We start from the raw sequence: 16502 nt of genomic DNA, 5'->3' as shown, positions 1-16502 counted from the left end.
AGAACAAAACATAGGTAAACATATCTCTCCCACATCTTCTTCTCCAACGAGAATGACCCCATTCTCTCCCATAACTGCTCCCAACTTCCTCACCCCTCTCTCCCTTTTTCTTCCCCACTTCTTCTTCCATCTCTCCCTCTCTTGAATAAATAATCAGCCACCATGATAATAATAAAAAAAGGAGAAAAAAACAGAGACGATTTTTTGGCTTGGCTGCCATTGAAGAAAAAAAAAGGTTTTTCTTTCACAAAAATCTGCAACTCTTCTTCTCCATTTTCTTTCTTTTAAATCTGCTATAACCTATCTCCACTTCATCTCCCTCACTCCAAATCTCTCTTTGCTGTCCCATGTTTTTTAGAGAGGAAGAAGAAGAAAAACAACAAAAAAAAAAAAACTGCAACTCTCCCTCATTGCACCATTAAAATTAACCGCCATTTTCTCCTCCATTAACGCCCCCATTGCTGCCCCCTTGGTCCTTCAACATCTCAGCAACATTGCCACCATTTTCTCTTCCATTAACAGCCCCTTCTCTCTCATCTTCTCCATTAAAAACCATCTAACATCAACCATTCAAAAAGAAAATAAAAATGTTTCTTTTGCTGCCCTTCACCACATTTTAAACCTTTTCTTTTGCTATTTTTTTTTTATAATTCTAAAAAAGAGAGACATTCGTTTTAGATTGCCATTATCACCTCCAATAGCTACCTTCGGATTCTATTGAACTCAACGTTCACGCTTAAGTCATTACAACATTTCATTCGATTCTTTTTTGAAGGAATCCAAACATCCGAAATTATTCGACGAAGGTAATATATATATTTTTTTTTATTTTATTTATTTTAATTTGATTCTTGATTTGATATTTGTGTATGTACTAAAATTAATTCATCGATTTTTGGGGGTATACGCGATATTAATGGCAATCTTTAATTTTTCAAAAAATTAATGGATCAATTCGACCATTTTTGTTGATAGATTGATTAGGCCAACTCATTATTTTCAAGTTAGTGAATCGGTTCATTGATTGTTGATATCTATCGAGTCGATTCATCGATTTTTGATGTTATTGGTTTAACTCATTAATGTTGATCTACTGAATAAAAATTAATGGTGTACACGGAAGATAAAAATAAAAAATCGATTTTCACAATAAAAATTACGAGTCGATTCGTTGATTTTGGGGACATTGAAAATTTAGATCGATTTTTTTTTTATAAATTAGCACATGGATTAAACCACCAATTTAATACACGTGGCGATTCCAAAACAAAAATTAAGATTATTTTGATTAACAAATTGCGAGTCGACTCGTTGATTTTGGGGACATTGAAAATTTGAATCGATTTTATTTTTAAATTAGGCACGTGGGTTAACTCACTGATTTAATACACATGGCGATTCTAAAAAATCAAGATTCTTTTGATTAACAAATTGCGAGTCGACTCACTAATTTTAGGGACATTGGAAGTTTGGATTGATTTTTTTTATAAATTGGGCATGTGGGTTAACTCATCGATTTAACACACGTGGCATTTCAAAAATTGAATTTCTTTGATTAAAAAATATGTGAGTCAAGTCACTGATTTTAATGCACGTGGCATTTCAAAAATCGAATTTCTTTGATTAAAAAAAAATATATGTGAGTCGACTCACTGATTTTAATGTTTGTACGTGGCGATTCAAAAAATCGAATTTCTTTGATAAAATGTCGTCAATGAGCCAATTTACTAATGTTGTATACGTGGCATTGAAAATCGATTTCATATTATTCAAAATGTGATCAAATTGATCCATTAATTTTTGACGCCACGTAAACCTTATTAAATCGTGGGATTCATTTATGCGAAATTCAAGAATCTATGTAATTATCTTAACCGTAAAATTCGTTTGGCAAATCAGACATAAATCGATGATGATGATGATTAAACCATAGTCTTATCCCGTTGACCATAGGTTAGTTTTGGATCGTAGTAGAAATCGATCATCTCAATCGGACGGGTTCGGTACCTAACACCTTCCGAAACCCATAACCGTCATCTCTTTGGAGTTAATTTTGGTTCCTAGACCTAAACTAGGTGGCGACTCCCTGTTCTTTTAAAATTCCCGAGATACGTAGATCGGACCCTTATCCGCTATTTAACGGACAGCCGGGTCGAGGCGATTTCAATCTCCCATTCAATTACGAAAAAAAACTTTATTTCCATTCTTTGAATTTCATTAAATAAAATTACTTCTTCAAAAATACTATCACATCAACAAGTTAGATAATTATAAGTTATCACAAATGTTTTAATTACCACATATGTATAGTTTCATATCCTTTGTGATGTCATTACATATCACATGTTCAATAATTCTTTCACACCAAACCAGATAAATAACCTTAATATCATTCCTGATGATTTTTTTTTTCTTTTAACTGATCAGATGCTTACTCATCCTCAAACTGTGTAAATGTATTGGTCTCAAAATTATTTTTGTACTTCATATTCATTTCTTCTTCCACTTTGAATCCAATAATTAACTAATCAATTACTTCACATATCTTTATGTAGTTCCGTACATCCTCAAAACTCCAAAATCAGGATCTCTAGTTTATCCCACAACATATGATTCATACTGGCTCCTCATCGAGTCATTAGAGAAGGTAGTGGAAATACTTAGAAGTATGTTCAACCAAAGCTGGAGACATCATAACAAAAACTTTCTCCCGTATCATCCTAATAATGACACTCTTCCTAACTGTCTTTTTGGTTCTTGCCATGTTCCTGTTATTACAATTCATCCCGGATCAAATCTCAGTATATCATCCCAAAATATGTGCTTTGATAATACAATGACAACTCCAATTACAACCAATGCTTCTTATTATGCAAAAATCATATCTCATGTGTATCTTATCTTGTATTATTCCTAGATTTTCTACCATCTATTCCTAACATCGTTCTTATACCCCATTCAAGATGTACTACTAGGCTCTAATACCAACTTGTCATGCCTCCTCTAGGGACACTACCTAACATGACACTTCACGATCATCTTTGCCAAAGAAAAGCAGGTGATCCATTTATGAAGGAATTTAAAATTTGAAGCAAAGTAATAAATCCTCAAATATTATACCAAAAACATCATACTACAGCTTAAATATATAGATGCCATGATTTACTTTGTTCAGTCTATATTTACAAAGTTTCAAGGTTAAACAAAAATTCTAAAATTAAACCCCGAGCAAACCCATACAAAACTCTATACTACATATTCACATCATGAGACTCTCACTTCAGTAATCCATTATGATCCACAACTTAGTGGTCATATCCACCGTCCCAGCCTCGTGTGGTTCCTTAGAAACATAACATTCATATCCTAATACCATCTCTTCATCTAACAATATCTCAAAACATCTCCAAGCAAAGTCCTCCAATGCATCAATCCAAGCCAGCATCGTAACTACATTATGGGTTTTCAAACAGAATCTCAGATCCTGCAACTGAGGGGTAGAATGGGGTGAGTAACATATATGTTAACTAATAAATGAGGGGCATAACAACGATTATAGGATGAGTGGTTAGATATGCTAAAATTGTATTATACAGGCTCGATATTAACATAGGTTTAGTATACACTTATGAAAAACTCATCACAACTTAGTGTGGTTTATCGGTAATAAAGTAGATGATCAAACTTAATTATAATTACTTACTTAAATAACAAGACAATTAATATATAACGAAATATAACTTCAGCAATTAGCACATGAGAAATAAGGTTACTACTAACAAACATGATGGTGTATCAAAAAAAAGTTATGGGTTTCACAATTGAATTACACATCAATCGATGATCTCAAGTTTGTCGATGAGGAATTGCAATGTTATTGTCGAATTTTACAATTTACCTGCCTATTTGGTATACAGGCCTATTTCCTCGACTCGGGGTAGCCGTTGATCTGGATGTCTCACGATCATAGGAAGCCATCTTCACCTATGTCAATCTATTTGACTACTATAAACTTCTCACGATCACAGGGACAATCATCCTCATCTTGCCTATCAGACATATCATATGAATCCCATTATGCACTACACTCATACACCCCTTTACATTACATTATAGATAAAATAACTTTCCTTTAGTTCATAAGATTCCTTACCCAGCTTCATTTTTAAATGAAAAGTTAAAAGATAACATAACACGTACGTGGATTTCATCCTAGAGCACATCCAAACCCTCACTCTTAGGTCAATCACTCCCAATTCCCTTCAAAACGATCACGTCCAATGTCTCTTATTGGAGTAGTCACCCACCACTCCTCAGAACAATCACGTCTGATGATAGGGTTAATCACTCCTTCTATTCTACCAGACGATTGATCATGTCTAGTAAAATCATTCGTGTGGGCATTTTCATGTACCCACTCACTTTTCTTGAATCAATCACGTCCAAGTTTGCATTTGGTCGAGAAATCATCTCCCTACCATCTTATGGTCTTCAACCCCTCTGTATTTTTCTAAAACGATTACGTCCATAATCACATATTGGAAGGATCATGTCCATCTGACTCCTCTGAGATTTCTTTACAAGTACCTAAATAGAATGGAACCTTTAGCTTAGCTTTTATATGCACATATTTAGAAATCAACAGTTCACCTAGACCCAATCTTTATAAATATCTCAGGTTCACCCAACCTAATACTTATAAAAGACTCCAGACATCTAGGTCCCTCACTTAGTCACAGTCAAACTCACACAACACCAAGTTCCCCATAACCCAAAAATAAATGTACTCCAAGTTCTCAACCCAACAGAAAAGTAAATCAGAGGTCTTATCCACCTAATAGAAAAGTAAACATCGGGTACTCCTTGACCCAAAAGTAAAGCAATGAGTACTCTCAGCCCTAAAAGTAAACCATCCATTCAGCTCGATCTCATGTTTATTATTATCTCAACATAAATGGAAGATGTAAACTAATATTTTAAATTCAAAATGAATGATTCTCACAAAGCAAGTGTAAACACAACAACTTGGAAAACATATAATTATCCTTTCATAAATTCAGTATGTATCGATAATTCAAGTTTAATGTAAATTGGATACATGTAATTAAAACTCACAAAAAAAATATTGTAAATCTTTCTTTTGGCTAAAATCATGTTTAAAAGGTGTTTTTAAATCATTTTAGAGTGTTCGGGACTCATATGGGTGTAAACACCCCATTTTCGCATCTGTCCGGTTCAACAATCTATCACTCAATTGTTGTGGATTCCTAATGATAAGTATAGAATATGTGAAAAGTCAAAAGTTTATGAGAGGCCCACTCTCGATTTCTTTCAATTTCTCTTTTTCTGTCTTAGTCTTCGTGATTCCATCTCTTCTTACTTGGTATACTCAACATAGAAATTACGCACACTTAGAATTGTTGCACTTACCTCGATTTAGTAGGCATGTACACTTAGGTTTGTCACATATTTCGATAATCTAGAAACCTCACAAAGCTAGAAAAATGTGATCTCGCAATTTAGAAACAATCACATTAAATTGAATAAAATTAATGAAATAATAAAAATACCCCTCATGGATCCCACACCTTTGAAATGTTTCGACAGTACCAATGTTGTACTCGAAATGTGATTTCGAGTTTAACGAGACTAAAATTGGTGACAATAGAGAAATTTATAAAAAAATTACAATAAAAATACCCCTTGGTATTTGATTTTTACTTAAAAATCTCAATTCTTAGGAAAACATGATTAAATTCTTTTTACAATATTCACGTATATCGAGAAAATTTAAAAATTCTCATGCTTAGAAAAATTAAAAATTTTCACATAAAATGACAATTTCTACGAAATGGAATGACACCAAACAATCACATAAAATGATGATTTTCATTACATGGAATGACAATAATCAATCGTGATGAGATGATAAAATTGAAATTTTAATTTTAATAAAAAAATCGGGTATTGAATCCTTGTAGATAAAAATTTTAAATTTATTTCTTGCACCCCAATTTGAGAGACCAAAAAAAATAAAAGTGAGATATCAATAGTAATTAATAAGACTCATTATCCGCAAATCGAGAAAATTTAAAATTAAATAATCTTTGTACTAATCAACTTGTAGATATCTCAATTTACACAAACTTATTAGAAAAATCCAAATTTTCTCGAGTTGATTTCGATTAGGAGTTTAAAGCTTTCTACGGGCCCATATTGCCATTTGGGACCTTTTTCATGTATACATGCACACATGTATCATCTCATATTATTTTGCTTCCCGAATCTTGCCCTTAATTCAATCTAATTTCATACCCACTTTCCTAACCATAGACCAACCCAATTTCATACATGTTCCCTAATCCATATTCACTATCTATTAGCTAATCCATTATCTATACCCTAATCCAATACCAATCCCATTTTCAAACTTAAACCATCTTAAATACAAAACAAAGTCCATCTTACACCTCCTAAAAGATAACACGTTGTGATCTCCTATAAGTCTCAATGCTTAATACTCCAACCTAATTGATGAGTCAACTCTCTTGTGAAAATTCAAGAATGCCCTCCTCAAAAAAATATGATCAAACCAAAAAGGTACTTTGGTCTTTTGTAAAAATGCCTACATGGAGCTCTCCCATTATTCCATTTCAAAAATATACATTCACCCTTACTTTATGAGTTATTTACAAATGAACCAAGGTCTACTTTTTATCTATCACTTCACATTTGCACATGTCACTTGTTAGTACCTCATTTTGTCAATCCCGAGCCAATCATATGTTGTCGAGTATGTAACCGATAGGTAAACTCGTTCAAGACATGAGAAGACATATACTAGATACATCTGACACCCAATGACACATAAAAACATATGCTAGACACATGGCAGACATATCGCGACACACAATGACAAATGCAAACACAACTCAAACACATCGACGTGCACGCGCTTCATTGATCTATCCTTCAAGTACTAAACCCAATCAGGTATATGGACCTCCCCATGACCCATTAGACATACCTGTGGAACGTTGAACGTGTTCATACATATTCATACTAAAATGTTCATATCCCCCACCCTTTCGAGTCAAATTCTGATGAAATTATGACTTTCAACGAGCGTAGAAATGCCCCCGAAGCCGATGAGTCATTTCAAGTGACTCAAGTTTTGGAGGTGGCAGAACCTTAGTTTAGGTGGTGCCATCACTAGTGCTGCTTCTAGTGTCCAACAATCATATTTTTACCGTTATGACACAAACGATGCCACCCCCAAGAAGTCATTGGAGTGCTCATTTTTATAAAGAAGAGACACTTGACTTCATTCTCTCTTAATCATCAAGTCTATTTTGAAGCTTATACCAATAAGCAAACCTCACAAGCCTCACCAATAATAGAAGACATTTTAGGGTGAATTTGAGATAATATGTATCACACCAAAATGTTAATATTTATTTTCATTTCCAAAAATTTGAAAAAGTTTCCTTGATTTTTCTTTCCAAAAATCAAGCGCTTGGTTGAGTCGCGGACTCAAGTCAAGTGTGAAGGGTTGTTGAGTTTTCGAAGTACAAAACTCAAACATTTCAAGTAGATGCGGTTTACTTGATCATAAGGTTTAACATTAGCCTAGATAAAAAAAAATTACAATTGTAGGTGAACCATAAACCTATGATTTACTGAATGTCAAGTAACCAATAATTTGATTACCTTAAGAGTGGACGTAAGCATAATTGTCGAACCACTATAAATTATTTGTCTCGTGCATCTTTTATATTTCTGCAATCTTATGCAAATCTGAATGTGTATGTCATGGATGTATGAGCCATGTATGCTTAAGCCCATATGCCATGAATGACATGTTATGAATGCCTAAAATAGAATTTGTATAATTCCTTTGACCCTAATTGGGTCTTTCATTTTCATCAACCCTAAAACGGGTTATTAACCACAATCAACCCAGAATTGGGTCCACTATCAACAACCTCAGTTTTATACTAACAAACATCCAACTTCGTGTCAACGAACATCTGACTCCATGTCGATGAACCTTCAGCTCCTTGTTAACAATATCTAGTTTCATGGTGATAAACATTTAGCCCCGTGTCGAAAAACCTTCAGATCGGTGCTGACAAACCCCAGTTCCATGCTTAAAATCCTCCGACTCCATGTCAACGAACCTCCAACTCTGTGCTAACAAACTTTGTGCTGACAAACCTCCGACTCCATACCAACAAACCTCCAGCTTCGTGCTAATAAACCTCAATTCTTTACTAATAATCCTCTGATTCCGTGTCGATGAACCTCCATATCTAAGCTAACAAACTTCCAGCTCCATGTCGACGAACCTCTAACTCTATGTTGACAAACCTCAACTCCATGCTAATAAACCTCCGACCCCGTGCTGAGGAAACTCTAACTCCGTGTTGACAAAACCCATCTCTGTATTAACAATCTTATGATTCCAAGCTGATGAATCTCCAATTTCGGGTTGACAAACCCCAGCTCATGTTGATAAACATCCGACTCCATGCCAACAAACCTTCAGTTTCGTGCTAACCAACACTAATTTTGTGTTGATGAACCTTCGAATCCATGTTGACCAACATCCAACTCTGTGTTGACAAACCCTAGCTCCATTCTGACTAACATCTAGTTTCGTGCCAATGAATCTCTAATTTCATGTTGACAAACCCCATCTCTATGTTGACAAACCTCTGACTTTGTACCGATGAACCTTCAGTTTCGTGCTGACAAATCACAACTTAATGCTGACAAATCTCAGCTCCGTACTGACAATTATCTAGCTCAGTGCCGATGAATTCCAATTTCGTGCTGACAAACCCAACTCTGTGCTGACAAACCTCCGGTTCTGTATCGATGAACCTCCAACTTCGTACTAACGAACCCTAGTTCCATACTGACAAACCTCCGACTCCATATCGATGAATCTCTAGCTCTGTGCTAATGAACCCTAGCTCCATACTAACAAACATTCAGTTTCATGACAATGAATTTTCAGCTCCGTGTTGACGAACCCCAGTATCTTTTGTAGATTCATCGTAAATCAATATCTTTTTGTAAAAATTTTAATTATTAATTTATCTTAAATAAATTTATTACTAAAATTTTATTTGGTTTAATTTGATAAGTTTGTCATCCCTAATACATTTGATATTATGGGCAAAGTTAATAAAAATTATTATTAAAAAACTTAACCAAATTGTTAAAAATAATCTCATAATAATTGTAACATCTCTGAAAGTATAATCATTTAGAGATACATATTTTAAAATATTTTATTTTAATTGATATTATGTTTCACATCGTTTTTATTTCATATAAGATTTTTTCTTTTTTCTACTTCAAACTCAATATTAAAAATCAGACATTCAATTAAAAAAGTCCTCAATAGAATAATCTAAATATTTTTATATTTTTTTTAATTTTTAATTTTATTCTTAAATATCTTATCATTTTTATAATATTTTAATAGATTAATTAAAATAGGTTTGACAAATATTTTCAATGATAGAAAAATAAAAATTTAGATTGCTTAAATATCATCAAATTATAAAATTGGAAGAATAACATTGAAAGAACATCTTTCATTCTCATAAGATGTTAAACATGTAAGTAAAATAATACTAACATAGCTTAATTAATTATTTATTTATTTAATTTATTACTTTACTTTTTATTGATCGATTTTTTTATAATGAATTTTAACTTGTATTCTAAGTTAAGATAAAAACTATGAAATTAAACAACAATCAAGATCTGTGATATATTGCATGCATGATTTGTAATAAAAAAAATTATTTAGATTACAAAAAAATATGTTTGCCATAAACGCAACAAAATGAGTGTTATTATCGTATATAAGTAAATTTTAAAATTTTAATAAAGATATAATCAAACTATTATTTAATTTAATTATTTATATTTTTAATAATTTATAATTCTAATTTTATTGTTCAAACAGGTATATGTTACATTACATGTTGCTGATGATATTGATAAAACTTGGGTGAAACTTTTTCATGATGAAGTAAAAATGTTATTCCAATGTAATGCCCATGTACTTGGAAAATTAAAAGTAAAAAAATATTTTAACGACAATACCAATTTTAAAATTTTACTATTATTATTAAAATTGCTATTATTACTAATTATAGATTTTAACTAATAGTTTTTATATCTAAATTTTTATTTTGAAAAAATAAGACTTTTTAAAATTTAACAATATTTTGGATAGTTATCTATTCAAAAATTATATTTTTAACATTAAAGTTTAACAATACCAAAATGACAGCCGTGTAAACCAATCTTACACATGTGTGACAATCAAGAATCTTGACAAATGAATATTTTATTATTTCAATATAGAGATAATATGACATTACTCTTTTAACCAACACCTTATTTGTGTTGATTATCATAATCTACCATTATTAGTGTATACTTTCTGGATATATCACTCTCTTATCTATTTGTGGATGATAATTATGCTCTCATTTGTTTTGCATCTTTTAAATTTATAAACAGATCATGTATGACACAATAATATGACCATTTTTATTTGGTTTCTATTAAAATAATTTGCACACTAAATGTTATTGATAGGAAAATATAATTGTCGATTACCTGTTAGTTTACAATTCATCATATTTTCAATGTAATTTTAATGCCTTCGACTTCTCACTTAAAATTATATTCTTGTAAGTTGTATAGTCATATTTGTGTTAGTATACTATTATTGCTTGTATTTATCCATGTCTCATTGTGATTGATGATGTTAGCGGAGTACGAAATACACTAATAGGGGGAAGCTTACGAAAGAAAGATTATCCTTTTTGTCTTGAAACTAAAGTTAGAATCTTAAAGATGTCATCGACAACCATGTCAAGTGGTGGTTCTGCATTATCTGAAATGCTTGCAAGAACGAAGCAAATTCAAAAGATATAGAAAAATTAACCAATGTGGTTAATCAACATAAAAAGCCTTCAAAGAATAATGTATGAGTGAAAAAGTTGAAAAAGATTGCCTTCGTCAAGTTTCCATCACTCTCAAGGAGCTTCGTCAGGTTGATATGCTTCAGGGATTGCCTATCAATTATCTCTTTCGATGAAATGACGTATTCTGTGTACAATCATTCGTTTACTTTTTCTCTTTGCATGGGTGGATTAGATAATAATTTTGATTTATACTTGTTTATTGGTAATTTATCTTAGAGAAGGCGGTTTCATGGAATGATGAAAGACCATGGGATCTTGTATTTTTGTACTTTCTAAGTGAGTAATACTGATTATTATTTTGATGTTTTTTGAAATTAAGTAGCTAAAAATAATTGAGTGCATATGTGAATTTCTTTTGTCAAAAGTAGGTTGTTACAACTTATCATATCTTATCATTTGGATTCAATCATGATAAATTTGGATCTGTCCTTTTTTCTTTCCTTTTTTTTTTTTTTTTTTTTTTTTGTTATAGAAAGCTTTTCAAAACAAAAGAAATTTCTGGAAAATACTCTTCTCTCAACGTAAGATCTTCACTCTACGTTAAAGAGAGAGTCCTCAACCTTTCTCATATATATAACATATTACAAGAGAATCAATTTTGTTTGTTACTCTGAAACTAACTCTATAACAAAGTCTACAACAAACTCTTCTAACAGAATCAGTTAACTATAACCTTCTAGAACTCCAGCTGGATCCAAGTCATTATGATGAGATGGACATGACTCACATAATGACATCGATTTCTTATGGCTTTCATCCCCTCGCAAGCTGAAAGGTCGTGGCACGATGCAAAGTCTGGACTTCAAAGAGTCGAACCTTGAGCTTGACAAATGCTTTGTAAGCAAGTCTGCGATTTGATCTTATGTTGGAACATAGCAGAGTTGCAGCTTCTTTTTAAGGACTAAGTCTCGAATAAAATGAATATCTATTTCAATGTGCTTAGACCGAGCATGAAAAATTGGGTTGGCTACCATATAGCTGGAGCTGATGTTGTCAAACCATAAAATAGGCACGGCTTGTTGAGGGATACATAATTCTTGTAAGATGGACAAAGTCCAGACAACCTCAGCTGCTACTATGGCGAGGCCCCTATATTCGGATTCAGCACTACTTCTAGAGACAACCTTTTGTTTTGTTGAAGACCAAGACACCAGATTATCACCAAGAAACAAACAATAACCACTAGAGCTTCGTCGATCATCAGGAGTGAAAGCATAATCAGCATCAGCGTAGGTTTATATTTGAAGATGAGTTGAAGGATGAAGTCTTAAGCCTTGGTGCATTGTACCTCGCAGATATCGTAGAATCCATTTTGCAGAAAGCCAGTGTGCCGTTGATGGATTATGCATAAATTGACAAGCTCTGTTAACAGCAAAAGTTATGTCCGGTCTGGTTAAAGTGACATATTGTAAGGCTCTGACTAAACTTCTATATTTGGTTTGATCTTCAAAAGGCTCTCCATCATACTGAGACAAAGTTTTACCAATAGCTCCTGGAGTTTTTGTTGGCTTACAGTCAAGCATCTCTGTTTTCTCAAGCAAGTCAGCAATATACTTGGTTTGCGATAGATGAAGAGAATGATCATCATAGATAACCTCTATGCCAAGAAAGTAGGACAACTGACCAAGATCCCTCATTGCAAAAACAGAGTGGAGTTGTGTTATGAGGCCATTAATCAGTGTAGTTGAACTGCCAGTAACCAGAATATTGTCCACATATACCAAAATAACTAGTGTATCAGTTTGTCCAAACTTCACAACTAGAGAACTATCTGACCTTAAACACATGAATCCCCATTGTAGGAGAGTGTGACTCAGTTTGTTAAACTAAGCACGTGATGCTTGCTTCAAGCCATATAAAGCTTTTCTGAGTTTGCATAACTTGTGAGGGAAATGCTGATGAGAAAATCGGGGTGGCTGAGACATATACACATTTTCCTTAAGATCGCCATTTAAGAAGGCATTTTGGACATCGAGTTGCCTTATTTTCCATCCAAAATGAAAAGCAAGAGTGAGAACAAATTTAATTGTTGCTGGCTTCACCACAGGACTAAGCCATGGATTTGATTATAGCCCTTTTATACTAAACGTGTCTTATGCTGTTCCAAAGTCCCATCTGCTTTGTATTTGAGCTTAAAAACCCATTTACAGCCTATGATATTGACATTGGAAGGAGGATCAACTAAGTCCCATGTGTTGTTTCTTTGTAAAGCTTCCATTTCCATTTGCATTGCTGCTATCCAAATAGGATCTTTCATAGCTTGCTTAACTGTGGTTGGCTTTTTTTGGCGTGTGGCTAGAAACAATTGTTTTTTTTTTTTACTATTCCATGTTGAGACCTGGTCACCATCCTGCGTGGTGCTGCTATAGAAGCTGGGGAAATAGGTTGTACGTGTTGTTGGGTAGCTAATAAGGAAGGAGGACTTGTGGATGGAATAGAAGAAGGGGCGTGTTCTGATGAACTAGTAAGTAAATGATCAGTTGATTGGGTCATAACTAAAACAGGTTGGGGTGCAGAAACAGGTCGTCGTGAAGAAAGAGAGACAATAGCAGGTGGCAGAATAGACTTTGGTGTAACATGAGCAACTGGAGAAGATGGTAAGGGGAAAGGAAACTTGCTCTCATAAAAAACAACATGGCGTGTTATATAGACTCGACCTGACTAATAGGCTAGACACAAATAGCCCCTATGAGCAGTAGAATATCCAAGAAAAACACATTCAATAGACCTATATTGCAACTTGTGTTTATTGAATGGCCGAATAAAAGGGAAGCATAAACACCCAAAATTTTTCAACATAGTGTAATCAGGTATCTTATGGAAGAGAACAAAGTATGGAGAGGCAAAATCCAATACTTTAGTTAGCATTCTATTGATTAAATAAACAGCTGTTTGGAATGCATATAACCAAAACTTCAAAGGTAAAGACGCACGAGCCAAAAGAGCCAAACCTGTCTCTACTACATGTCTGTGTTTCCTTTCCACTCTCCCATTTTGAGCAGAAATGTAAGGGCATTAAAAACGATGAGCAATACCATTGGACTGAAGATAGCGAGCAAACACCTTAAATTCTCATCCATTGTCAGACTGAAGAGTTTTTATCTTAGTATTAAACTGATTTTCAACCAGAGTTTTATACTGAATGAAGACCTGCAATGCTTGATCTTTAGTCTGCAGAGGAAAAAGCCATGTGAATCGTGTATTGTCATCAACAAAGAGTAAGAAATATCTAGAGCCTGAAGTAGACAACACAGGAGCTGGCCCCCAGATATCAGCGTGAACAAGTTCTAAAGGAGAAGAAGCTCGAGAAGTTGATATATGAAATGGTAATCTGTGACTTTTAACATGTTGACATGATGAACAAATCAAATTTTTATTCACTGAGCAAGAAATATTACAACCACTTAGAACCTTTTGTACAATAGTAGGAGAGACATGTCCAAGACGATCATGCCAAACCACATTGCTATCAGTAGAAATAGTAAAAGCTGAGACATAGTCTTTATTCAAAAGAAAAACACTAGTAGTCTCTGTATCTTGAGAACTAGTGACTGGCAGCTTATACAACCCATTCTCAATCCTGTCTCGAGCTAGAGCCTGCTTCGAACGTTGATCCTTCACAATGAAATATTTGGGATAAAACTCAATCATAGAATTATTGTCAGCACAAAGTTTAGCAACACTGAGTAGATTATTAGAAAGAGAAGGTACATGATAAACTTGTTAAGAGAAAGAACTTTGGAATCAGAAACTAGGGAAGCAGTACCAACATGTGAGATGGGAATTTGCTTACCATTACCAATAGTAACTCTTTCAGTACCAGGATAGGGAGTCATATTCGAAAGAGTAACGGCATTTAGAGTCATGTGATGGGTAGCTCTAGAGTCAAGATACCAAGAATCATCTGCAACAGTGTTAGGAGTAGCAACCATTGTTGACATTTGACTCTGAGCTTGATTAATGTCAGTGGATTGTTGAACTTGAAAGGTAATATCAAACCTGTGATAACAATTTTGAACAATATGTCTAAATTTACCACAAAGTTGACATTGAGGCTTTGTATTATTGGTGTTGCCTCTTCCACCTTGGCCTCCACGACCACCATGACCTCGACCTCTGTAGGTATAGTTCGAATTCCCCCCTTGTCCAGTTCCCTGGTTTGATGATTTCGAATATCCCTGATTATTCTTGCCATAGATCTTTCCACCGACATACTTGTTGTTCTGAACAAAATTTGCAGACATTATTCCAGTATCATCAAAGGAGTTCTGTTGCTCCAAACGATGCTCAAAAGTTAGAAGAAGACTATGAACAGCTTCAAGAGAGAGCTGATTGTCTCTAGCACTTATTAAAGTAACCACATCATTATAATCAGCTCCTAATCCCGCCAATAGATTCATAATCTGATCTTGTTCTGAAACAGATTCTCCTATTGCTGCAAGACTATCACAAAAACCTTTAATCTTCATAATAAACTCAATCATTGACATTGAGTTTTTCTTTGTTGTTTGCAACTGTAATCTCAGATGCATAATTCGAGCTCGCGAGGAAGATGAGAAAATTTTCTCAAGAGCATTCCAGGCAGATTTTGACGTAGTATGTCCAACAATTTGAGCCATAATCTCAGGAGTTAGAGAAGAATAGATCCAACTTAGGATTAACCTATCTTGTCTACGCCAAGTTACAAACTCTGGATTGATACCTCCAGTAGTAGAAACAGTTTTCTTAGGACAAACTGATAAACCTTCAATGAAATTCTCAAATCCATTTGCATAGATCACATTATCCATTTGTGATCTCCAAAGTACATAGTTCGATCTCTCAAGCTTAACAGAAAGAGTATGATTAAAAGACTGCAAACTTGAAGCCGGAGCAAGAGAAGAAGAAGAAGAAGAAGATGCTCCAATTGATTTTGAGAAAGAAGAAGAAGAAGAAGTCGATCCAGATGCAAAGATTGACATGATTGATTTCCAGGAAAATAGCAAGAAAACAGAAGAAACCAAGCTCTGATACCAAGAAAGCTTTTCAAAACAAAAGAAATTTATGGAAATTACTCTTCTCTCAACGTAAGATCTTTACTCTACATTAAAGAGAGAGTCCTCAACCTTTCTCATATATATAACATATTACAAGAGAATCAATTTTGTTTGTTACTTTGAAACTAACTCTATAACAAAGTCTACAACAAACTCTTCTAACACAATCAGTTAACTACAACCTTCTAGAACTCCAGCTGGATCCAAGTCATTATGATGAGATGGACATGACTCACATAATGACATGGATTTCTTATGGCTTTCAATGGTTAATGTTGATAATTCAAAGTGTGAAATTAAAAATTTTAATTAAATAATTTTTCCTATATATCAATCACTCACAAATTTAATAGCTATATAACCCCAATAGAAAAACCAACAAAATTAAGTTGGAAAGGACCTTAGCAAAGAATTTTGGGTTGTGGTATGATTATAATCAATTGAATGG

The 16502-nt window shown here is 33.7% G+C and overlaps 1 protein-coding gene across 1 annotated transcript; it reads right to left on the bottom strand.

Moving 5' to 3' along the window:
- Positions 1–424: 424 nt before the first annotated feature.
- On the bottom strand, positions 425–15808 carry LOC147409805 (uncharacterized). Its single transcript, XM_086432014.1, has 6 exons — positions 14756–15808; positions 14430–14633; positions 13357–13679; positions 12307–12794; positions 3374–3450; positions 425–556 (listed from the first exon to the last, which is right to left on the bottom strand). Exons 1-6 carry the CDS (start codon positions 15806–15808, stop codon positions 425–427), a joined length of 2277 nt encoding a protein of 758 aa, XP_086288140.1.
- Between the last annotated feature and the right edge of the window lie 694 nt (positions 15809–16502).

Source organism: Akebia trifoliata, chromosome 2 (genome assembly GCF_017979445.1).
Source record: "Akebia trifoliata isolate Shusen 1 chromosome 2, ASM1797944v1, whole genome shotgun sequence".
In the NCBI taxonomy this organism is placed as follows: domain Eukaryota; kingdom Viridiplantae; phylum Streptophyta; class Magnoliopsida; order Ranunculales; family Lardizabalaceae; genus Akebia; species Akebia trifoliata.
The sequence above is the reverse complement of the archived record's forward strand: the minus strand, read 5'-3'. Positions and strand labels throughout refer to the sequence as shown.